Genomic DNA, 25,826 nt, shown 5'->3' with positions numbered 1-25,826 from the left:
CACCGCTCCTCCCGGCTCTTGCCCACGCAGATGCGGCCCCCGTGGCGTGGTGCAGGGTTGCTGCAACTTCGCTGGCGGACCTGGAAGCCGATGCCACAGGACGTGCTGCACAGCGCCCACGATGACCACGGGGTCCACGCCCCATTCCTGGCGGGGTGGGAGGGGATAGAGACAGATGCCCCTCTGAGCCCTAGCTTCTTAGATCTAGTCTATCTCTGGGCCGATGTGTTTTCTATTGCTGTCAGAAAGAGCTGGACAGTGACATAGAAATATCTTCTCCTAAACAGGTCATCCTCAGGCAGACTCGCTCATCCATCTGTTGATTTGTTCCTCCTTCAGACATGTATTGAGAGCCTTCTTCTATATATCAGGTTGTGCTCAGGACTAAGAACGCAGAGATAGGACATGGCCCCTACTCACAGGGGACAAAAGGGCAGACTTTAGAGAAGAAGGTCTTAGTCCCCTTTCCAATCTGCAGACTCCCTTTCAGCCTTGCTGGCTGGTCACAATCCTTGCACTGAAACCCACACTCTGTCCCCTGTACTACACTGCATATGCTTTGCTCCAGCCTCAGACACTGTGCACTCATGCCTACTCTGACTCCAGTTTTCAAATCTGGGCTCTACCACTTGCTGGCTGTGAAACCCTGGGCAAGTTACCAGAACCTTCTGTGCCTCATAGTACTCTTAATTTTAAAGTAAGGATAATGATTGTATTCTTACCCCCATGAGGTTGCTGTGAGGGCTACATTAATAATGTGTATGAAATAGTTGTTTTAAGAGTGTCCAAGGCTGGGTGTGGTGGCTCATGCCTATAATCCCAGAGCTTTGGTAGGCTGAGGTGGGAGGAACACTTGAAGCCAGGAGTTCGAGACCAACCTAGACAATATAGTGAGACTCCTGTTTCTACAAAAAATTTTCAAAAATTAGCTGGGTGTGGTGTGGGCACCTGTAGTCTCAGCTAATCAGGAGGTTGAGGCAGGAAATTACAGTGAGCCATGATCACACCACTTCACTCCAGCCAGGTCAACAGAGTGAGATGCTGTCTCAAAAAAAAAAAAAAAAGTGCCAGAAATTATGGCTTACTTATTTTATGGAGTCCCCAGGTACCAGGCACTGTGAAAGCTCTGTATATACCTCATCTCATTTAACTCTCTCAACAACTCTTGGGTGGGTACTATAACCCTCACTGAGAGAAACTCAGAGTGGTTAGGTAGCTAGGCCATGGCCACACCTCCAGACGGTGGTAATCCAGGATTGGCACCAGGTTTGCTTGACTTGCCACCATCCCATGCTGTCCCTCATGTTTGGGATGAGACTTACTGAGGCTCACCTTTGTCTGGGAGTGACCTCCATGTCTGCCCAGCATTCCTCTTTGCATCAAGAGCCACCAAGAGATAGAAACTTATCTCTCATTAGCGTGGAAACTCCTTCAGGGCTCAGGTTTCCTGCCTCAGATATTAGCCACCTATCCAGTCCCCAGCACAGCCCTGAAGTGGTTTCTGTCCCTTAGTTCAAACACCTGAGTGAGGGGGCTCCATTTCCCTAGTTCTCCCCATCCTGGTCCAAGGCAGATACCATGCAAGCCCTGTCCTCACATACCTAGAGCAGTTGGCGATGTGGATGGCTGGCCCCAGGCAGTCAAGGCCCCCACAGCGGGGTCGAGGGGAGTCGCAGGATCGGGCTCGACACAAGCAAGAGCCTGAGTTGTCCCCATCTAAGTGCTCACATGGTTGCCATGGTGACCAAGGGCCAAAGCCCCCATCCCGTGTCACATTCCGCACCTGCAGACACGCATGGGGGACAGTACCCCTATTACCCAAGGCAAGGGCAGGGAAGTCACAAGATCTCAGGGGATTGGGGGAATATTGGTGGGGAGTCATAGCCTGAATTGAAGGAGGGGTCTGAGATGGGAAGACATAAAGGGATTCTCACAGGACAGGCGGTGATGTTCTGGGTCCAGAGGCTCATGTTGGAGCTGTCCTCGAGCGTGCTGCAACGTTGCTGCTTCCCGTCCCAGCCACAGTACGGGTCCCGGGCCCCCAGGCATGCCCTGCCAGACAGACGTCCTGGGACTCAAGCCCACTGGCTTCCCAGTCTCACCTGTATCTCAGGAACACACCTGAACACTCCCCTCTGGGCACCACTTTCCATCCATTTGTCTTCCATGATAATAATGAAGTTCATTGAGCCTTTACTGTGTGTAAGGCATCATTTTAAGCACGTTATAAGCATGAATTAATTTAAATCCAGCACCCCAATGAAGTAGGTACTGTTACTATCCCCATGTTATCTGGGGGAAACCCAGTGACCTGACCCAGGACTCAAACCCTCATCCTCCAGAGACTGCACATTTAAAAGAGACGGCACTGCTTTCCCCAAATATGGGTGCCCCATACTCCTCACCCACAGCCACAGGGGCAGATGTGGTTACCAGGAACCCAAAGAGGAAGTGCCTCCCTGACACATGCTATGATCATAGAGTCATAAAACATTATAGGTGGAAAAAGCCTTACAGATGGTTTAATCCAGCCATTCTCAACCCTGGCTGCACATTAGAATCACCTGAGGAGCTTTCAAAACATACCAATACCTGAGCCCACCCCAATCAACGCTCTCTGGGGGCGAAGTCGTGTTTAAAAGCTCCCTGGGTGATTCTAATGGGAGTCAGGCTGAGAACCACTGGGATCCCCTACACAGACTTTTCATTGTACAAAGGCAAAGGGATAAGTATTTTCCTGAGATCACACAGATCAGAGGTGGTGGGGCTGGGTCCAGACCTAAGCTTTTGACCACGCTTTTCCCCTCATACTTCTGCTTCCCATGGGAGGTTGTGTCTGATTTCACACACTGAATATGAGCCCATCCCTCAAAACACAGCACAGGATCAGCAGACACCTGGATACTGTCCATGGTCACCTGGAGCACCCACATGCTTGTGCTGCTTAGTGGCAGGAATCAGAGTCCAGTGGTTTAGCATCGTGAGAATGAGCTCAAGCTATAGGAGGTCACATCCTAGTTCTCGATTCCTCAACCCTGAGGGCTGGTCTCTCTACAGTGGCCCCAGAATGATACTGGTTCACACACTGTTGCATGCCCCAAATGCCTCCACTTCTCATAGTCCAGAGCTCCTTTCTTCCTTTTCTCCTTTTGATGTCTTCGTGTAATTTTTTAACAGAAAAATCTAACCTCCACTAGTAGGACTCCAAAGGGGAGAAAAAGTCTATGGCGATTATGGAATCAGGCTTTGCTATCCATTGCTAAGTACAGAGAGTAGCCAATCCTGGTGCCAAAAGGAGGGTCCCTCCAACACTCAGCCCACTGCCAATCCTGGAGGGATACCTCGATCCCTCTGTCTCCTGTCCCCAGCTTCCACCCCGTTCTGAGCCAGTCTGCTGAAGAGGGTCTGGAGAGAGCACTAAGCAGGGGCTCAGAAATTGGAGATTGGAAAACAGAAGAGGCTTTGGAGAAGGAGGTACTGGACTACAAAGAAGATGGAGCCTGGTGGGGAGTTTCACACCATTCTGTGAGTTTGCAGAGGGATCGTCCCATTGGACAAAGGGAACAAAGATGCCTAGGGCTAAAGAGATACACCAAAAACAAACAAACAAGAAAAGAGCTAAGAGTTGCCGCTTTTGGCTCCTCAGGGGTAGAATTTTTCTTATCTCTTGAAGCTTCAGGGAGAGTCACCTGTCAATGAACTCATTGAACTCAATGAACTCATTGAACTCAGCGAGTTCAATAAATCCTGTCAGGCCCCAGAGAAAAATGAGGTTAATTATACAAAGAAGAGGGTGGGGCTTCTCCTTGTCATCAAAGGAGGGCAAAGAAGACAGTACTATCCGATGCTCGAGACCAACCCATGACCTCATATAAGCGAGGCAATCATGGGAGTCCGGTGAGTACACTCTGGCCCACCCAGGAATCCAGAATACTCAACTGTTGCTCAGGAATCTGTTTCCAGTTTATTCACTCAAGGGCAATTTCAGTAAATTATACAAGATAAATGTGGTCATATTTTCGTCTGGGATCAATGGTTTGATTTGAGGGTGTTTTATCAGCAGAGTCCATCAAACTGGACATCATCGGACTGCATGCAACACATGTACACAAGTAGTCCCAGCAACCTTGGTTTTGAGACTCTGCTTACTGGCTGACATTGGGATCAAGAGGAGTGCTAGCAAATTCAACCAATGAGAACTCAGTAAAGCCCACTCCTGAATTTATTTCCTTCAGCCCTCAAAAAGGGGTATCAACCTCTAGAGGCAGGGGATGTGGAATTTAGAAGTGACACAAACTGGAAAAAATAATTAGCCATAGCTAGTGACTAACAATAATAATAAACAATATTCTATCCATCAAAAAACCAATGTCTGCCAGCAGAGAAAATGGGTAAGGGCAGAAAACCTGAATCAGCCTATATAAGACAAATGCCGAAGATTCTGGAGAAACGCAATTTGCCTCTTGCTCCTTCTTCCATCTAGAGCCTAACCAGTTTTACAGCAGGAGTTCCCAGTCTTGACTGCAGATTAGGATATCCTGGGCACCCTTTAAAAAGTGCAAGCAAACAAAACAAAAAGCCCACCCACCTGTAGTTTGGCTTTTTGGACTGGAATAGGCCCAGGCACTGGAATCTTCTAAATACTCCCCAGCCCCAGGTAACTCTGCTGAGTGCCCATGGTCAAGAACTGCTGTGCCAGGGGCTACTTTTGTCAAGATTCCCAAGCCAAGGGATGAAGTGTCTTGTCTTTCCAAACCATAGCAGAATAGGAAAGAAGAAAAACATGGAGTAGATGCTGGCTCCAGCCTCCTTTCTCCAAGCCCTCTCACCCCTTCAGCTTCCCCTGCCCTCAATTAAGTTCCAGAGAAGAGGATACCAGATTCTCCATGGACACGCCTGCCCTGCACCTTCCCTGGCAGCCTGAGGGGATGCTTGAGACTTCTTGGAGCCAGTGCCTGAGCTCTCTTCTTGTGAATAAAAGGGATAACTGCCTCCTTGGCTCAAGTGGAACCACATTTGCTGCTTTTGGCCAAAGGCCACTTCAAAGCTTACAGAGCAGGGAACGCTCTTAGGAAAAATGAAAGCTCCAAGGATAAGAGACTTAGAGTGTGTCTCTGACTGTAGAAATGGGTGGCAGTTTAGAGTTCTTTTCATAAAGGAGCCATCAGACCAATAATATATCACCATGTCTTTCTTTTTTTTCTTCTTCTTTTTTTTTTTTTTTATTACTGCAGTGTCTCAAGCAGCCATTACAAAAAGGAACAGGTTCATTCCATGGGCTCGCGGGACAGATGGATGGTGGAAGTTGCAGGCAGGCGAATTCCTGCACTGTGGTGCAATAGTCTCACAGTGGGAGCTGTCCAGGGTGGAAACGGTATCTCTGGAGCTTGTGAGCAAAAAATGGCTGAGAATGGGCCTTCCCTGCGCTCATGGGGCAGCCAGGGGAGATCTGTGAGTGAGTTGGGGGTAGAGGATCCCTCTCAAAGGCAGGGTGAAAGGCATGCTGGAAGGAGGAAAGGGGTGGTTCATGCATAAAACACCCGCTTTGCAGAGCCAGTCAGCAATTTATTCCCCAGGCTCCTCCTCGTGGGAGCACTGGTCTCTCTCTGGCCAGGCCAGGTCTTCGTGGTGCCCCATGGGGCTGAGATTCTCCTGAGTGAAAAGAGGCAGTTGGAGATAAGCCCCTGGATCCTGGGCAGAGGAGAGAGCCTGAAGAGGCCTCTGCTTACCCACCCTCATCTTCCTGCCAGTTTTTGAAGGAATGAGTGTAAAAGCATGAAATGTCTATCCTAGGACACAGTAAAACCTTGTGACAACACATCCCACAACAGTGCAAATTCTAATATATTGTGGCAATTGGCTCCCAGACTCCTGGAGTGCACAGCTTGGTGACTGTGTGTACTTGCTGTAGCCATTTTACTAATCTTCCAATAATGTGACCTTGCATTTCATACTTTTTGGATTCACCTATAGTTTTTTAGTAGGGTTTTCAGTATACACATCAAGGGCTCCTATCCCAAAGTCAGGAAACCAAATAGGATGAAAGCACCAAACTCCAAACTGACCTCTTTCTGCCTTGCTCCAGGGCAGGAGTGCAACGGGCACACTATGCAACTTCCCCAGCCCCTCTCTGCAGAATGTGAGCACAGGCCTCCCTAGCACACCCCACTGGAGCTGAACATCCCAGCGCCTTTCCTTCCTCCCATCCACTACAGGCCCCGTTCCTTCAGATCTGGCTTAGACTCATACTAGCCCACCTGGCATCCACTTGCTATATGACAGTGCTGTTCACCACTCTCTGGTTGATCTTTTCACACAGCCCATGACTGCACTCCACTGCTCTAGGACCACTCCAGTGCTCACAGCCACAGGATTCAAGTCAAAATCCTCCCTTGGCCTTCTCAGTTGGCCTCAATCTAGTTTCCAGTGCCATTCCCCATGTTTCTCCTGCACCAAACTCCTCTCAAGCCAAACAGTCAACTGAAGGATCAGTCATGTGTGGAAGGCCACGTTGTGCCTTGGGCTGGGTGGGGCTCGCTGGTGGAGTATAAAAAGTACTGGGCCACTGGGTTTGCCTTTAAGGATTTACAACCTCTCGGAGAACAAGCCATGTGTGAAAAGCTGTGATTCATTGCCAAGTTGTCCTGTCTATATTCAGCAAGACTCCAGAGGGCCTAGGAGGCTGGAGGGCTCCTAAATGCATTTGGGGAGATGAAAAAGTAATAAAGATACCAGCTACCACCTGTGATTCACTGGACTGGGCACTTCATGAATACCAGTCCCAATCCTTACAACTCTGCCTGCGTTAAACATCATTTGTTCCATCAAATGTCTCCCCGTTTTCCTGATGAGAGAGCCGAAGCTCAAAAAGATTCAGTTGTTCAAGATCATATAATGAGTAGATGATGGAGCTGAGATGGAGCCCCAGGTGTGTCTGGTTCCACCACTGGAGTCCTTCCCGCCATACCCGACCATCTCTCCCCACATGTCTGATATAGGCCGAGGTTCTCTTCCCACCCAAATATCTGGAGATCTGAGAGAAGTCAGTGTTTGGGGATTATTTCTCTTGCCTTCTCTCACACCAACAGTCTTACAAAGTGCCCAGAATATGGTAGGGCTTAGTAAGTGTGTGGTGTCTTGTTGATGGAGCCCTGTGTTGGGGCTGAAAGGAGCTGGAGTGTCTGCCCTGAGACCCCCCCTCCTTGGCTGCCTCACCAAAACCATCCAACTCCTCCTGGCCCCATGGGCCTCTGCTCAGCTCCTAGCACACCCCACTGGAGCTGAAGAACAGCCCTGTATCATGGATACCATTTGTCTTCCGAATCTTGAGGACAGATGGCATAGCCAGGACTCTCAGTTGCAAAGGCCACAGAAGCTTGCATGGCTGTGGCGATGCCAGCTTCTGAGTATCATGAAAATGAGGCGATGCAGCCTGGGAGAGCCTCGGGTGGTAGGAGTCTGGGCTACATTTCCATTTGGCTTTGGAATAGGCTTTGATTTCCCCCTTAAACATTGATGCCACAGTTGTCAAATCTGTGAGTCCACTTGAAGCGATGGTGTGAAGAACCAAGTTCAGAAGCAGTGCGAAGCCAGGGCAACTCCGCCACGTGGCGCCTCACCTCTGCCCTACCTACAGCAGCCCTTTTTACCTCTTCTAAGGAAGGAAGGAAGAGGAGCAAAAACGTGGGGCTGACTTAAAGCACCATCTCCATCTGCCCCATATCAGGGCAATAAGTGCTGTGGCTTCAAAGATAAAACCTCTCTGTACTGAAGGGACTGAGAATAAATCAAGTGGGCTAGAGATGGTTGACTGACCCTAGCTATGTGTTTGACAACAGAGATAAAAACAGCCACCCACCAAAATTCCCTAAGCACACACTTCCTCCAGGTCAGTACCTGGAGGAGATTATCTCAATTAACCTTCACAAAAACCCTGCAAGATGTTTTACCAGGAGAGAACCAAGGTTCAGAAAGGTGGAGTGACTCGTCCTAAGGCACACTAGTGGAGACTGCAGGGACCGACCCCAGGTCTCCTGGGTCCAAAGCCCCGCCTCTTAAGCACCGCCGCCGCAGTGGGGGCCTCGGGAGTCACCCCCGTCCCAGCTTACCCCTGGCTGCGGTAGGCGGCGCACCTCTCCAGTGGGACCCGCAGGACGCCATCGCTCAGGCCCACGAAGAGCGCGCGGGCGCTGTGCAGGATGCGCAGGCTGCGCAGGGGCTCGCGGCGCCCAGGGGGCAGCACGTGCAGCTCCTCCAGGTAGCAACCGCGGACGCTGCGGCTCGCCGTGGACAGCGCCTTAAGGATGGTGCCCGACTCTGGGAGAGAGGGAGAGCCAGACCAAGGTGGCCTTGAAGGCCCTGGAAACTTGCAGCCCTGCCCCAACCCTCAACCCACCCCCGACCTGCAGTCCAGGTTGGGCCGGGCCGGCTCACCGGTGCCAATGTAGAGTACATGGTAAAGCGTGTCTTTAGCCTGCACCAGGTCCACCACGAGGTGTGAGAAGCGCACGCTGTCCTGGGTGACACAGGGCTCGGGTGTCACCGGCTGCACGGCCTCGCTCATCAGGAAGAGGCGTTGCGCGTCCTGCAGGCTGCGCTCCGTCAGGTTCTCGTTGGGACCGGTCTCAGGCAGGGTGCCACACTGCCGCGGGGAGCCAGGTCACACGCGCCCGGCCACCGGGGCTGCCGCCATCCCCCGCCGGCTCCCTCCTCCTGGCAACCCAGGTGGCCGCAGCAGCGGACGCTGATTCTCCAGCATCCCCCACCCCCAGCATCCCTGCTGGGCGTCCTGCACCCTTTCCAGGGTGGGATGCCTCTTCTTTGGGAATTAAGAACAGGAGGCTGGGGAGAAGGGGAAGGAGGATCCTGCCAGGTTTGGGGAAGAGGAAGGAGAAGAGCAAAGAGGACTGGACTATCTAAAAACGGATAATTTGAGTGTGGACGAGTGTCTGGTGATTTTTATGCTGTTGCTGCAGGTGCCCCCTCCTACCTTGGGCCAAGCCCTGCTGTCCCTCTGCTGTGTCCTTGCCAGCTCAAAGTCCTTATGATTTCTAAACCAAAGCTGGAAGCCAACCACTTTTTACCGAGCATCTCCTACATTCCAGGCATATGAACCTTCGGACATTATCTGTGAGGTGTTATCTCTTACGGTATTATCCTTAGTTCCAGATAAGGAAAAAGAGACTGAAGGAGGTTGGATGACTTTTTTTGTCCAAGGTCACAAAGAGATAGGCTAGATCGGGGTCAGGATGGTAGGACTGCAAAGCTTGAGGTCTTTCCCTGCTCCATCCCACGCCCTGGGTGGGAAGCTGGGCGAACATGAAAGTCAACCATCAGCAGCCTCCTCTGCCCCCTCGTTCTTTCCCCTTCTCCATTACAGGATGGGGCATGCTAACACTACCCACAGCTGGGCCCTAACCACTCCCTGACCACTTCTAGCACTGTCCACTTCCAGGAATTAGTAGCCATGTTGAACACACTGCGAGAAAGCTCTGGCTAACATCCCCAAATTCCAGCCAGACAGCTTGTGTAGTGCTTTCCTGGTCCTCTACACTGTGGAGAGCTGAGGTCCCACTTCCCTGCCTCCCTGGAGGTATGGGCTCACATTTAGAGATGGCTCCGACCATGCTTCCTCGCACTGCCCCTCACCCACTCTCCCTTTCTCCCTCACAGTGGTACAGGCTAATACCATCAGGAAACCATTGTGGATCCCAGAGATGGGCATGGACTGGCAGGAACGGAGCTGATGTCTGTCTTTGCTAAGCAGCTGGGAATCAGCTTGTGGCTGGTAATCTGGGGGAAAGGCAGTGTGTGAAGACAGGGAAACAGGAGGAGATTCTGTACCTGGAAATTGGGGATGGGGTTGGCGATGGGGAGCCAGGCAGCCCTGGGGTTCTCCTGGTAGCGAAATGGGCCATTGAAAGCCTGGGAGATAGCACTGAGGTTGAAGGCGCAGACAGCAGAAGCCGCAATGCTGTTTCTGAAAGGCAAGAAGTAGTGGGACAAGGCCCTCCCTGTAAGACCTGGCACCCTCCTCATATACCCCACAGCCAGCTGTCATGTCCAATTCCCAATGCTCTGTAAGCATCTATGATGAGTCTGGTGTACCACCGGGGGATCTCAAAGGGAGGTGATGTGGTCCTCACACTCTGTAAACCCCCTGGGAACGACCCACTGACAAGAAGCACTGGTGAATCCTTCTGTGCTACTGCCTCCCTCCCTCCCTCCCTTATCCAGCAGGAGGCTGAAATATTGTAGTCAAACATTGTAGTCCATGGCCCATGGTAAGAGATATATCTTACCCTACAACTCAGTATAATATGCACACATCCATAAAGAAGTGTATGAACTTACCCTTACTAAATATGTTAAGACTCTGATATTTTATTCCATTCTATTCTGATTTAGTTATTTACAAAAGCTGGTTACCAAACCACTGATTTATGCCATAGCCTGCCACACCCTGAGTCCAGATGACCCAGGAGACCCTTTCAGTCACAGAAGCATGTTTCCATGAATCTTACGTGAACAGCTCACAGAGAGGAAACCACCATACCAAATGCCTCCAGTTCTATTCTTCACATTTAGTTCTTCTCCCAAATGTGTCCATTTCTCTCCACCTCTGCCTGGTTTCAGCTTCCCCTCTAGGCCCCTGAATGCTGCACTGTCTTCCTGGTGGTCTGCTCACAGCCTGTCTAGTCTCCTAATCCATTCTCCACACGGCAGCCAGAGTGGTGAGTGTTTCAAAACGCACCTCCGAGCTGGTTGCTGGCCTGCTTCAAACCTGTCAATAATTTCTCCTTGCTCTTAGAATAAAGATTAAAGCAGTCTGCAATGTCCTTTGGGACATACCCTCCCTGCCCTACCCCTTCACCCTCCTCTCCTGTCTTTCTTCTCCTCACCCTTAAATGTCTTGCCACACTGATCACTGCTCAGCTCCTGAAATATTTCTTCCCACCTCAAACCTCTGCACATGTTACCTCAGGCTGGAATGCTCCTCTCCCTTAGTTTATTCCTATTCATCTTATAGATGTCACTTCCTACAGGAAACCTTCCCTGATCATCACTCCTCTATACTGTTAGAGGCTTTTCCACACACTGCCCTTTCCCTTTGTAGCATTTATCACGATTAAAATTTGTTGTTAATATCCATCACCCTGTTTAAGCTTTTAAAGGCAGAACCATGTCTGCTTTTGCTCCCTGACGCCCCACCCCTACCAGGACAAGCACCTGCATGGAGAAGGCATGCAATAAATACACTATTTAGAATTCACACTGATGGCGTCAGTTTCGATGCCTCTCCACCTACTCCTGACTCTTCTCTCTGTCCACCCCCTCACACTGTCCTTCCTATAGCTAGCCTGGCCCTCATCCAGTGCCTGCTATCTGGGGCCCAAAGTGAGCAAACACCACTCCATGGCTCATAGGTTTCTGGTATTCCTACAAAGAACATTGTGCAGCCAGTGACTTCCTTGGTCTCGGTGCCCATCCATCATTGTCTATATCAGACTGCCCAATCTTTTGGCTTTCCTGGACCACACTGGTAGAATAGTCTTGGACCACACATAAAATACACTAAACACTAAGCATAGCTGATGAGCCAAAAAAAAAAAAAAGAATTGCCGGCTGGGCGTGGTGGCTCATGCCTGTAATCCCAGCACTCTGGGAGGCCAAAGTGGGCGGATCACAAGGTCAGGAGATTGAGACCATCCTGGCTAACACAGCGAAACCCCATCTCTACTAAAAGTGCAAAAAATTAGCCAGGTGTGGTACCACACACCTGTAGTCCCGGCTACTCGGGAGGCTGAGAGGCAGGAGAATTGCTTGAACCCAGGAGGCAGAGGTTGCAGTGAGCCAAGATCGAACCACTGCACTCCAGCCTGGGTGACAGAGTGAGACTCCATCTCAGAAAAAAAAAAAAAAAAGAAAAAGAAAAGAAAAAAAATGCCAAAAAAAAAAAAAAAAGTCTCGTAATGTTCTCAGAAAGTTTACAAATTTGTGTTGGGCCTCATTCAAAGCTGTCCAGGGCCACATGCAGCCCAAAGGCCGTGGGCTGGACAAGCTTGGTCTATAGGAGAGTCGCCTGATTGGGTTAGCCTCTTACACAGAAGGAGGTGTCATGATCTGTGAGGGTTACTCGTCCTCACACCTAGAAAACAAAAGGGGCTGTCATTCCCAGCCTGGTTTTCCAGCACAGTCTAGATGGGAGGTGATGGCAGGGTTACCAGAAGACTGCTGGTTAGATTGAACAGAATCCCATAGTCCTGAGGTTGGAAGGGACCTTAGGGAATCCCTGTTGAGCCTCCCTGAGGCTATTGCTGCCTGCTCCCCTCCCCCACATGGCTACATCCCCTCATCCAAGGCAGGCTTTTCCACTTTCATCACCAGCATGTTCCTCCTTCATGCAGCCTAAGCCAGATCCATTTGCTTTATTCATCTCTGGCCTAGGCTTGCCCTTCCCAGCAACCCAGAACACGTGCTTACCGCTCTAGAAGCAGTAAGTCACAAAATCCTCAGATGACCCCCGGCAGGAGTCATGGAAGTCCCCATTTTATAGATGAAGCTCACCAGGCCATGAGGCCAGACCAGCTCCTGACATCACAGGAAAGGGGCTGGCAGAGGACAGGACTCACACATTGGTTGTGAAAACTCCGTAGATGAGGTCCTGCTCCGGCAAGTGGAAGGCACTCTGCAGCTCGTTATAGTAGAAGGGGACCTCGCCCGGGCGGGAGCAGTTGAGCCGGGCCTTCATGAATGTGGTCCATGTGTCCTCCAGCAGGAATCGGCCCCCCACGTCATTCTTGCACACGCGGGCCACGCGAGAGTACACGGTGCGTCCACAGTCATGCTCCACTGCGTTCTCCCGCAGGAAGAAGTATGCAAACAGCCCAATATCATAGGCTGCCACGAAGTTTGGCTCTGGATGGGCAGAAGAGGAACAAGGGGCAGGCAGGCCAGCGGGGAAGAAGAGGGCAGAGTCAGGAGGACTCAACCACTTCAGTTTTCCCAGATGGGCACCTGACACCCCTCTCCCTGCAAGCTTGGTGGCCTGGGGACCCTAACTAACTCTCTTCCCACTTTCAATACCAAGTGCAGCTATAATATTAAACATGTGTCACCGCACACCTCTCACTGGGTGCCAGACACTATCCTAAGTACTTTATGCGGATTAATCCAGTCCATCAACAGATGAGGTAAATCCTATAATCATATTATTTATAAATATCTATAAATCCCATATTATAGATACAACATTGCGGCACAGACAGCTTAAGTACTTGCTCAAGGACACACAGTATTTAGGTTGGTTCAAAAGTAATTGCAATTTTCGCCATTACTTTTAATGGCAAAAACCACTATTACTTTTGCGCCAACCTAATAGTTAGTGAGGAAGCAGGGGTTCAGCCCCAAGGGTTAGGAAACTCATATGGCCCTTTCCATAACCTCTCTCTCTTTCTTTCTTTTTTAAGAGGCTGGCTGTCACTCTTTCGCCCAGGCTGGAGTTCAGGGATGTGATCATAGCTCATTGCAGTCTCAAACTCCTAGGCTCAGGGCATCCTATCACCTCAGTCTCTTGAGTAAGTAGGAACACAGGCATGCATCACCACGCCTGGCTGATTTATTTTTTATTTTTATTTTTAGAGACAGGGTCTTGCTATGTTGCCCAGGCGTCTCCAACTCCTGGCCTCAAGAGATGTTCCTGCCTCAGCCTCCCAAAGTATTGGGATTACAGGCATGAGCCACTATACCTGGCCCCATAATTTCTTCTTATCCATAACTTGTTTTCCTAAACAATTCCTAATTATCTCCCTCTCTCCTAATAGCCCACCCTCCATCTGTTCTGGGGCCTCGGGACATCATCTGTGATTTCATCTGGGGCTCATCTCCAGCATGCTCTGGTCTACACTGCCCTACTCTGGACCTCTTCCTTGATAAGGCAAGTGGGAGCGCTTGCAGAGGTTGGCAGGAAGGAGGATGAATGGGGGGCTCAGGGTGGGCTGGTGGGATCAGAACCAGGGGAGTCCCCACCCCTGGCACTGGGGCCTCCTTACCATTGAGCCACTTGGAGTTATACTGGGCAGTGCGAAGCGGTGGCCCACTGCCCAGGCTGCGGTAGATGGCAGGGTCCCGACCTGAGAAGTCGATGACTGTAGCCGCATAGAGCTCCCCCTGGGAGGAGATGACAGCTGTGGAGTTGTGGCGTGGGTCGTAGGGGCAGCGGGCCACACCATTGATCTTCTCGATAGTCCTGCTGACGTTCCCCACCTGGGGACAATGGGGAGAAGGGGACACTTTTCCCTGAGGCCCTGGGGCTGCCTGTTCTTTCCATCTGAGTTTTGTTTCCTCCTGGGCCCGGGTCTCTCTGGGTCTCTCCCCTCCTCCAGCATCATCTCACTGCCCAGCTCACGGTCCCTCTGAGGGAGCAGCCCTCAGGGAGGGAGAGGTCCTCCCAGTAGCTCCATCAGCCTCCAGCCCCAGTCAGGACCCTCCAAGGTAAGGCTGACCAGTAAAATACAGAAGGCCCAGTTCAATTTGAATTTCAGATGAACAGGGAATACATTTTTAGTATAAGTCTATCCCAAACACTTCATGGGGCACATTTATGCTAAAATATCATTTATTGTTTATCTGAACTCCAAATCTAACTGGGTGTCCTTTTATGTTTCTGTTTTGGGTGTCTGTTTGCAAAATTTGGCAACCCGCCTTCAAGGCTGTGTGCCTGGGCAGGAGAGCCCCCGGCATGGTGCCCCCTTCAGTCTGCTCTACCCTGAGCTGCCCACCTGTCTGCTGGTGCACACGGGGGAAAAGGCATTGGTCCCACACATGAACACCTTCCGGCCAGTGACGATCAGGACTCGCACGTAGTTCTGACACTCCTCCTGAGGCAGGAAGGAAAGGAGCAGACAGCATAGCTCTCCAGGTGTGATGCTGGGTATCTCACCCTCACACCACTGCGTCATGAATGCCAACAAGTCTTCTAAAACACTTCCCTTGACCCCAGACCTACCTGTCCCGATGTCCCGGTCACATCTGTGGACATCCCCTCCCACCAAGGTCATCTCTCCGCCTCACTGCTCACTCAGATGCTCAGGACCAACTGGCCACAGAGCTATATCCCCACCTGCCCAAGGAGCCCCAGCTCATCCTGGCCAAGCCTCTCCAGCAGGGGACCTCATGTCCACACAGTGCCGCTCCATCCCCACAACCACAGGCCTCCTTCCAGCTCCAGGTGGGGCCCCCGGACCACTGAGACGACGTACCTCCGTCTTCCCTTTGCTTTGGCAGGAGCGGCGCGTGTCCTCACTGGAGGCCCACTCTGTGGCCTGGGGGAGGAACACAGGAACACACAGACATCACATCGCTGTGTCATTCACTGCCACTCGCCACCAGAGCAGGCAGCAGCCGGTGTCAGGAGTTGACAGGAAGCTGTGAAGGAGGGATTGTCTGCAGGGTGAGGGCTCCTCTCACTACATCTACATAGGTCTGGGAGGGCTGCCCAGTCTCCTTACCCAGAGGCCTTTCACGGGTGGGCACCCTCAGTCCAACACCCACACTGCCTGCTTGGGTCAGAGGCGGCCTGGAGGAACAGCTTCTGAATCTTTCATCATCCCCACGCAGCTCTGCCCTCGGAGTCAGCCAGGGAGCTGGAAGTGGCCGAAGGACCTTCAATCCCACCCCAGGCCCTGAGTGGGAAATGCGCCTATTCTGTGCCAGATGGCCCTCAACTGAGCGGCAGGCAGGAAGGGAGAAAAGATTTGGCAAACCCTGAATGTAGGAGATTTAATTTTCTAATGACAACTCTGGGCTTTTTTCTTAGCAGATGGGGAAAACCAAGGTTCTGTGTGACCTAAGCAAGTCACACAGAACCTCGTGTAGAGCAGGGACTGGAACCCACATTTCTCATTCCAAAGGCTATGTGTGTTCCCGTAGTCTTAAGGGCTAGGACTTCCCCTTTCCTAATTGCTGTCCTTCCTCCCACCCCCACTGTCTGCACTTTCCTTCCAGCTTCCCTGGTAGCATCACTCATGCTCTGCCGTGGGGTAATGTGTTTGGGGACACAGCTTTCATGTGGGGACCTGCAGGACAGTGCCATGTTCTCACATGCCCATGGCATTAGGAGAGGGCTGTCCCCAACCCAGGATCCCTTCTTCCCCTTCATCTGTTCTGCCTCTACTCTCTCTGAACAGCAGCTGGAGGGAGGTGTGATGCCCTCCACGTCCGGGCAATGTCAACAGCCCTGGTGTGGTTCATTATATATTTCTGGGTCACATGTATAAACATGAACTGCCTACCTGTCCTGGGAGAGGGAACCCTGAGCAAGCAGCTCTGTCATCCAAACGGGGAGGGAAAAAAGAGCCCACCTACTTTTAACTTCTAACAAAGCTGTTTCCAGCCATGAAGTCACTGCCTGCAGAGCTCCAGAGGCCGCAGTGTGGGAGGGGAGGCAGGGGGCTGGGAGAGGGAGTAGCAGGCCTCTCTATGCTTTCCAGCCCACAGCCAACCTGCACCGGCGATGGCTGCTTTGTAAGGCAGAGGGAGGCTGACTCCTGCACACCCTGGATTCGGGAGCTGAGTGACGAGTTTGGAGCCCAGGCTTCTGTGTCTCCCAGACCTTGGAGAAGAGCAAAGGACCCTGAGTCTGGCCACAGAGCCACGGTGTTCATCTGGACAGAAACAACTGAGCACTGTCATACTCAGGACCCATCATCTCCCAGGCTGAGCCTGATATGAGAGAAGAGAGGGACATAAATAAGAAATCTCGGGCCTTCTGGGGCTAGAAAAGAGCAATGAGCCACAAACATTGCAGTTGTGCAAGCCCAAAGCCCGGGACGGTGGGTGGCTTTGGGAGGACTGCATGAGCAAAGGGTCCTCGAGTCTCTGAGCAGAGGTCAGCCTTTTTTTTTTTTTTTTTGAGACGGAGTCTCGCGCTGTGTCACCCAGGCTGGAGTGCAGTGGCGCGATCTCGGCTCACTGCAAGCTCCGCCTCCCAGGTTCACGCCATTCTCCTGCCTCAGCCTCCGAGTAGCTGGGACTACAGGCGCCCGCCACCACGCCCGGCTAATTTTTTGTATTTTTAGTAGAGACGGGGTTTCACCATGTTAGCCAGGATGGTCTCGATCTCCTGACCTCGTGATCCACCCGCCTCGGCCTCCCAAAGTGCTGGGATTACAGGCTTGAGCCACCGCGCCCGGCCGAGGTTAGCCTTGATCCCATTGAAGGGGGGCTGTACCATAAAAGGAGTTAAAGTTACGCTGGACTCAACAATGGGATGGGCACTGCGCCAGGGACTTGACATACTTTTTCTCTTTGATCCTCACAGATAACAGTGAAACATGTAGCCTTTTGCTTGTTTTATAGGGAAGAAAACTGAAGTCCAGAGAGGCGGAGCAATTTGCCCAAGGTCACACAGCTAGTAAACAAGAAACAAGATGCGAATCCAGACAACTGACACCAGAACGAAGCTCTTTCTGCTATATCCTGCAGCCTCTCATGGTGAATAGATTTCTCTAACCAAAAGTTAGACCATATGCCCCAGAAAAAGGGTATGTGTTTATAGAGAGAACAGCACAGAATGGCTTTTTTGAGACCATTTATTTATTTTTAATTCATTTCAAAAATTATTTTTATCAAATTAATGATGCACAGAGTTTAAAAAGTTAAATAGTATTAAAATGTATTAATTAAAATCCTGGCGACCCACTCCTCCTATACCCCACCCCTTTTCCCAAGGACAACCACCTTCACTTCTTTTAGTTGTTTCTCTGTTTTTTAAAATTGATTTCTAAAAAAGATGTATCAGTCTCAGGCTTCATCTTTTGAATTCCTGTTATGGAGGTGAAGATTTTTCCCACTTACCCACCACCATTCTTCCCAACACCAAAGCACACATAACATTTCCCGTCTCCCCATCCTCCCATTATAATGACAGTTTTAATTAAAATCAACATTGGTATTTACAGCCAGTACCCCAGATTTCACTGAATGTATGGCACCATCAATTTGTAATATGAACCACTGAGAAAGAAAATTGCTGCCAATCAAATGTTCTTATTAGTTAAAATTTTAACGTAAACATATTGAAAGTGCTCTTATTTAGACATATGTTTTATCATATATCAATCTCGTGCACACAAAAAATATATGCAAAATTGAGTATCCTTAAACCTTTGAATTGAGCATTCATCTCTTCTGAATCACTTTTTAGAGTTGTCAGTGCTCATTTTGTTGTTTGTCTGTTTGGAGAACCATTCTTTGGACTACCTAGGTGTCAGTGTTGCAGTAATTCTTACAGAGCGTTCCACTCTGGTCTCCACAATTTTCTTCCATACCATTGACCTCATCCTGCAAGTCTGGATGCTTACAGAATGGGCGCCATACCAAATGATGCCCACAGGTTTCTGACAAACCAGGACTCACATTCTTCCCTCGTGTAATCCTAAAGTGGTTTGTGGACTGAAACGTCGAGGGTTTGCTGTTGTCTGGTCAGAACACCAGAAAAAATGACTAAGTTCATACCTGCACGGGCATGACAACATCAAGACTGCACCTGGCTGATAGTGACTGTCAGATGTCTTTGACTGAAAGACACGTCCCGACTTCAGACTCATTGAAATGTGAAAACACGTGCATGTGAGTGAGAATCAATGAAATATTCGTATTCTGATAAGGTTTTCTTATTATTTGAACAACGTTTTGTTTTTCCTGGACTGAATAATTGTCTTGATTGTCTCCATTTGCTTGTTTTGCGTGGACCTATCACCGATTTTCCCCAAATGTCCAACAGGTCTTACACATCCCTCTCAATATGATTTTTTTTTTTTTTTTTTTTTTTTTTTTGCTTTTTTGGAGACAAGGTGTTGCTCTGTCGCCCAGGCTGGAGTATAGTAACACAATCATGGCTCACTGTGGCCTCGACATCCCGGATGTTAGTCCAAACTGCACCATTTTAAGCTTCCCCACTATTTTGCAAACCTTGGTCAAAGCGAAACATTTCCCAGGCATTCGGGCTGTGAGAAACATCCTTCCTAACCACCTGACCACAAGGTAAACAAAGGCCCAACTAAAGAAACATCCCTGTTATAGCTCACTGGGCAAAGGTCCAAGGAACACCATGATGACATTCCATGGGAATAAGGGCCAGAACCACCTCATCATGGGAACATCTTATCAATATCCCACCGGGCAGCAAGCCATACTGCCCAGACCCCTCCTGCCCACACCTACAAGCACCCCCAGCCTGTAGGCAGCAGTGCGCTCTGGCATTAGGCTAGTTTCCCACTTCTATAGGTTTTATGCTGGACATAAAGCCTGCATTTGCTGTTGAGCCACCCTCTTGCTATGTGTGTGTCTTTCTTTAACCTTCACCTTCCCTTCAAAACCTAACACTGAGCTCAGATGATCCTCTTGCCTCAGCCTTCCAAGTAGCTGGGAACACAGGTGCACACCACCACACTCGGCTAGTTTTTAAAAGTATCTGTACACACAGGGTCTTGCTATATTGCCCAGACTTGTCTCACACTCTTGGTCTCAAGTCATCTGCTCCCCTCGGCCTCCCAAAGTGCTGGGATTATAGGTGTAAGGCACCATGCTGGCCTCAATATGATTTTCTTACTGCACGCACAAATGATTCCGATAATCTGTGAGTTCCCATCCTCTTCCTCATCCCCCAACCTCCATACTCCTGCTCAGTGTTCTGGCTGCTCTTGAGGCCTCCTGCTTGACTGTTAGCCTGGGACTTACCTTCTTTCCTCTCCTGCTTTCTGAATCCCATGTTTCCCTCTTTCTTGATTTATTTGCTTATTTTGGTGGAACACATCTCCAGTATCTTCCTAGGAAAAGGAACATGGTAGATCAATTTTTCAAATTCTTGCATGTCTGACTTATTCTTTCTTCATACTTGATTGGTAGTTTTGATACCGAATTCTAGATTGAAAATAACTTTCACTTGGAATTTTAAAGGCATTTATTCCTCCGTTGTCTTCTGAGTTCCAGCATTGCTGTTGAGGAGTCTGACGACATTTTCTTTTTCTTTTTTTCTTTAGGCTCCGGACACTTTTAGGATCTTCTCCTTAATAACAGTGTCCTGAATTTCACACTGATGTGCCTTAGGACGGGTCTCTTTTGGGAACTCAGTCAACCTTTTAGCATTGAAGACTCATTCTCTGTTTTGGCGAATTTTCTTATGTTAGTTCATCCTTAATTTCTTCCTCACCTTTTCCTCTATTTTGTTTTTGGAACTCTTAATATTCCAATCCACTGTTGGCCTTTGTGCATTGATCCTCTAGTTTTCTGATATTTCTCTCCTACGTTTCATTTCTTGTTTTTTGTTGTTCTGGTAGGTTTTTCTTCAACACTATTTTCTAATCCTTCAATTCAATGTTTATTTTCCCAATCACATTTTAAATTTCCATATTTTAAGTTTATTGTTTTATAAACAAAATACTTTGTATATCTCAGAAGATACTAATTGGCTGTTTATCATTAATCGAATTTTTTTTTTTTTTTTTTTTTTTTTTTTTTTTTTGAGACAGACTTTTGCTCTGTTGCCCAGGCTGGAGTGCAGTGACACGATCTCTGCTCACTGCAACCTCTGCCTCCCAGGTTCAAGCGATTCTCCTGCCTCAGCCACCTGAGTAGCTGGGATTATAGGCACGCCCCACCACACCCAGCTAATTTTTTGTATTTTTAGTAGAGACAGGATTTCGCCATGTTGGCCAGGCTGGTCTTGAACTGCTGACCTCAGATGATCCACTCACCTTGGCCTCCCAAAGTGCTGGGATTAAAGGCATGAGCCACCCTGCCCAGCCAAAATTTTTTAAAATTATTTCTCTCATTGTTTCTGTTTCTAACAGTATTTCTCATTCCATTTGCTTGTTTTGGCCTTCTCTTTCACTTTAGAGGCTTTCCTCAAGTGTCTGGTGATTTCTGGCTATTTGTTCATACCTAAAAATAAATTACTAACCACTTCCCCCAGAAAGAAACCAGGGCTTCTTGGAGAAATGGCTGATTCCAGATCTGGGGCAACAAATGCACAAGGTAAGGCTGGAACTTTCTGTCACATCAGATACCAAGGACGTAATCAAAGATGACTAGGGTGGGTCTAAAGGACCCGGGAGTCAACATGAAGAGGTCCCTGCTGGTGAAAGATGGGGTAATCGTGAAAGATAACTGCAATGGATTGAAAGACATCAACAATGTTTATATCCACCAGTCTGTGGTGAACATAATAATAAAAGACAAATTAATTGATCACCATTGAAAGATACTAGCAAACCAGCTCATTATTTGAAAACTGGTAAATAAAGATGGAATATCAAATATTTATCCTGCCTTTCCTATATGACTACATCACTGGGTCATCATGTAGTAGATGAAGAAAAGGTGTTTTTCCTTTTTTTTTTTTTTTTTTTTTTTTGAGACAGAGTTTCACTCTTGTTGCCCAGGCTGGAGTGCAATGGTATGATTTCAGCTCACTGCAACCTCTGCCTCCCAGTGATTCTCCTGCCTCAGCCTCCTGAGTAGCTGGGATTACAGGTGTGTGCCACCACACCCAGCTAATTTTGTATTTTTAGTAGAGACAGGGTTTCACCATGCTAGCCAGGCTGGTCTTGAACTCCTTGGCCTCAGGTGATCCACCCGCTTTGGCCTCCCAAAGTGCTAGGATTACAGGCGTGAGTCACTGTGCCCGGCCCAAAAAGTTTGTTTTTATAAAAGTAGCCCAGGTAATTGATTGTAATACCTAAAGAATTAAGGGATCTAGAAACAGATCATCATTGGTTACTAACATCAAAAGAGAAAATCGGACACTATGTACCTCCTAAAGAAAGAACACAAGAACACCTATGAAGAAATCTTGCCAGCATCTAAATTGAATGAAGTTTTTAGCTCTAACAATCAATGTACAGGTGATACAGGGAAGAAAGCAACATGTTCAGTCATGCCACTTGCATTACAATCAGCAAAATCCAGGCTGTGGGAAACTCTATAGGACAGGTGACCAGGCTTCTTCAATAAAAAATTGCACAGAGAGAAATATTGTTTTAAAGAGACATATCAACAAATTGCAGCATATTTGAATCCTGATTTAAATAACTGAAATTATTTTAAACTTTTATAAGTAAGGAAATGTAAACAATAACTGGACATTTAGTGATATGAAGTTTTAACTTTGGGCCACTTACATAAGAAGAATCCCAGCCTGGTATGGTGGCTTATACCTGTAATTCCAGCACTTTGGGAGGCTGAGGCAGGACAGCTTGAGGCCAGGAGCTGGAGGCTGCAGTGAGTAATGACTGTGCCACTAGCCTTAGTGACAGAGTCAGACCCACCTCAAAAAAAAAAAAATCCCTACTTTTTAGAAATGTATACTGAAATATTTATGGATGTTATGATATGTCTGAGATTTGCTTCAGGACAGAGATGTGGGGGGATATATGTAGATGAAAGATGATTGACCATGAGCTGATAATTGTTAAAGCTTTTAAGTGCTGTTGAATACACAGGGTTCATGTACAATTCTCTTTGCTTTTGTGTGTGTATGAAATTACATGATAAAAAAGCATCTTTGTTTGTTTGCCTTAAGAGTAAAAGTACTAACTAGCTCACTGGAAACTCCATGGGAGGGCTCATAGAGACTGGTGGGCTTCTCCTAGGGTGCTGGGTGAGGAGCCTTTTTCACTGGGAGACCCTCTATGTCATATTCTAAAAGTCTGGTCTCTGGAGTCATTGAGTTTTTCCAGCAAAGACTCCCTCAGTCTCCTGCCTGGAAGTGGGGCTGGGGGAGCAGGGGGTGGGAGGAGGAAGTAGACTTTTGTTTGATCACACACCATCAGTGCCCTTTAGGAGTCCCTAAATATAGGGCGTTTCCAGTTGAATGTTTGGAGAAAGGGTCTTGGTTTCCTTTCTTGGAGGGAGGGAGAAGATGGAAGAAGGGATTGCTGTTTGGGATGGGATAGGAGACCTGGGTCCCAACCCTTTAATTTAGAGAATTTCAATCAATCATCCCTTTTATCCTTGTACCTCATCTTCACATCACACAATATGGGACACCCAATTTTGGGGCCCTTCTGAGGAGTCAGCTGCCTGTCCACTGCATCCCCTCTGCAAGCCAATCTGCTCTATCTACTTTTCTTTCCTCCTTTTCTTCCTTTTCTCTCTCTCTTTCTTTCTTTCTTTCCTTTTCTTTCTTTCCTTCCTTCTTTCTTTCTTCTTTCTTTCTTTCTCTCTTTCTCTCTTTCTTCTTTCTTTCTTTCCCCTCCCTCCCTCCCTCCCTTCCTTCCTTCCTTCTTTCTTTTTGACAGCGTCTCACTTTGTTGCCCAGGCTGGGGTGCAGTGGTGCCATCCCTGCTCACTGCAACCTCCACCTCTCGGGTTCAAGTGATTCCTGAGTAGCCTCAGCCTCCCGAGTAGCTGGGATTACAGGTACCCACCACCATGCCCAGCTAATTTTGTAGAGATGGGGCTTCACCATGTTGGCCAGGCTGGTCTTGAACTACTAACCTCAGGTGATCCGCCCGCCTCGGGCTCCCGGAGTGCTGGGATTACAGGCGTGAGCCACTGTGCCCAGCCTCTGACCACTTTCCATTGCCCCAGAATGCATAATCTCCTCTTCACTGACATCTTTTTCATTCTCTCTGTTGTTGTGAATGTGCACCCTTTAAAATTTCTCACTCTTTTTAGTGGAGTTTTGTGAAGGGGTGGAGAGAGATGTGTCTGATCAATCTGGAACACAGAGTGCTTTAAACAAGGGCTGTCCCAGAAATTCCCGAATGATCTCTAGTAACAGTAGCTCCGTGGTTTTCATGCTGTGAGAGGAAGCAGGCGACACTCAGAGACGTGGATCATCTCCCTGTAAACTCAGCAACTCCCACGGACACTTGGGGGCCAGGGACAATGGCTGAGTGTCTACGCATTTTTGGAGCATTAAGTCCACTGCTCAGTGGAGTTTAAACTTCAAACCACTCCAGGGCTGCCAGATTTGAGCTTGGAGGACGTGGAGATAAACTGGAAGAGAGCTCAGGCACTGCGCTCCATGTCTGCCCAGGCCCGAACAAAGCCCCATTGTGCGTCCTGACGCATATGTGCAGAACAGTCCTCGTTTCTGCCTCGCAGGATATCTGGCAAACCAAGATCATAAATCTGTTGCAATTAGGCCTCCAGCCAGGTCGTCCCATGGAACTGTTCTGGCAAAGGTCGCTCACGAGCTCCTAATTGCCAACTCCAAGACAGCTCATCATGCTGGTCCTCTCAGCAGCCCGGGGACACTGTCGATCACTGGCCTCCTTTTCTTTCCCGGTACCAGTTCATTAAGTTAGACTGATAAATAACCATACAGGTGAGCTGATTTGATTTCCCCCTACTCCTCCATCCCCAACACACACACTGCCCCATCTGCTCCTAGCTGCACCTCTTCCCTACTTCAGAGCTTGGAGGATTGGGAAGGAGCTGGGCATTCAATTTTCTTTAAGGAAGAGTGGTTTACATAAATTGTTTAATAGGGGTTAGGTACTTAGAAGTCCCTTAATGGATACTGGTTTGCAAAAACTGTTTACATTTAGATTTTTCTTTACGGAATGTTAATTATTTAAACTATCAATAAAGCACTGAGTTTTAAGTTTGCTTAAATCATGCCCTGGGGCCAAGTGGGAGAATCAGTTGGCTCTTTAATGGGGAGTTTTAACCCAAGTGTAGCCCCAGGCCACAGGGAGAGTAGAGGAAGCTGGGCTGGGGAACCCTGGCCTAGCCGCCCCTGTCAGCGAAGTGGTGCAGATCATTTTCAGCACTTGGTTGCTGGTGACAGCAGACACTGAGAACTGAAAGCTTATAACCAGGGACCCAAAGCCCCCGCAGGACAACCCCTGAAGTCAGGCTTTGAGAGTTACAAGTTGGGGCTTCCTCACCAGACAACAGACAGGAGGACCGGGCACTGAAGACCAGAGGCCAAGGTCTGCTCCAGGGGACACTGGACGGCCCGCCCCAACCTCTTGCTTGTTCTCTCCCCTCTGTGGACAGATGGCACACACCAGGGTGGGAATGTGGACATAAAATGTATTTATTTCCTTAGTTCTGTCACAGTGAATCCAGTCTGAAATACTGAGGTCAGGCCCCTCAGAGACACGCTGGGAAAGGTGGTCAAGCCAGTTCCTGGCACTTTGGGGGCTTGTCTGTAGGGCCCTTCAGGGAATGCCCTTGGAGCTGAGACCCTGCTCCAAGCCTGAGCTATGGGCTGCCATAAGATACCTGCCCCAGGCTGACACCAGGGTCAACACTGACCTGGATGAACCAAACCCCAGAATTCAGTCATCAGGCGCAGAGTCTTAACAGCCTTGCTTTTATTTCTGTGTATCTATTTCTCTTCCTCCCTTCAGCCACATTACACTCCCAGAAGGCCTTCATCTGCACACCACAGGAACCAAATAAAAAGCCAGCTGCCTGGAGCTCAGGGTGGGACCCCTGGGTCCACTTCCTCCCGCCCACTTTGAACCTCCTCTGCACTGGCTTCCCCCAGGCCCTGACCTGCTGGGTTTGGCATCTTGGCTTACTTTCCTGCCAATTGGAAACTAGGCTCTGGACTGGCTGCCTGTGACTGAGCTGACAGGCCACAAGATGCTGCTTCTGGGGAACTTCCCCTGCCTCGCTCCAGCCCAGATCCCAGGAATACACTGCACAGCCCCTCAAGGGAATCATATGTGATCTCTTATGTGCATATTCCTTGCGGCAAGGTACCGGGCCTGATTCACTTTGGAACTCAAATGCCTTGTACCATGCCTAAGATGAGACTGGCCTTCAGTAGTTATTCGACAAATGTTTATTGGGTGGGTGAATTG

The 25,826-nt window shown here is 49.1% G+C and overlaps 1 protein-coding gene across 3 annotated transcripts in view; it reads right to left on the bottom strand.

Moving 5' to 3' along the window:
• LOC105470275 (semaphorin 5B) overlaps positions 1-25,826 on the bottom strand; it is a 121,234-nt gene that overhangs the window by 4,307 nt on the left and 91,101 nt on the right. For all 3 annotated transcript variants that reach the window (XM_011722088.3, XM_024789274.2, XM_011722087.2), the window contains exons 5-14: positions 15,261-15,323; positions 14,781-14,879; positions 14,052-14,265; positions 12,633-12,918; positions 9,844-9,979; positions 8,434-8,641; positions 8,109-8,316; positions 1,935-2,052; positions 1,602-1,783; positions 4-147 (exon numbers count right to left, since the gene is read on the bottom strand). In XM_011722088.3, coding sequence (XP_011720390.2) covers positions 4-147; positions 1,602-1,783; positions 1,935-2,052; positions 8,109-8,316; positions 8,434-8,641; positions 9,844-9,979; positions 12,633-12,918; positions 14,052-14,265; positions 14,781-14,879; positions 15,261-15,323 — 1,658 coding nt within the window. The remainder of the gene's footprint in view (positions 1-3; positions 148-1,601; positions 1,784-1,934; positions 2,053-8,108; positions 8,317-8,433; positions 8,642-9,843; positions 9,980-12,632; positions 12,919-14,051; positions 14,266-14,780; positions 14,880-15,260; positions 15,324-25,826) is intronic.

Source organism: Macaca nemestrina, chromosome 2 (genome assembly GCF_043159975.1).
Source record: "Macaca nemestrina isolate mMacNem1 chromosome 2, mMacNem.hap1, whole genome shotgun sequence".
Classification (NCBI taxonomy): Eukaryota; Metazoa; Chordata; class Mammalia; order Primates; family Cercopithecidae; genus Macaca; species Macaca nemestrina.
The sequence above is the reverse complement of the archived record's forward strand: the minus strand, read 5'-3'. Positions and strand labels throughout refer to the sequence as shown.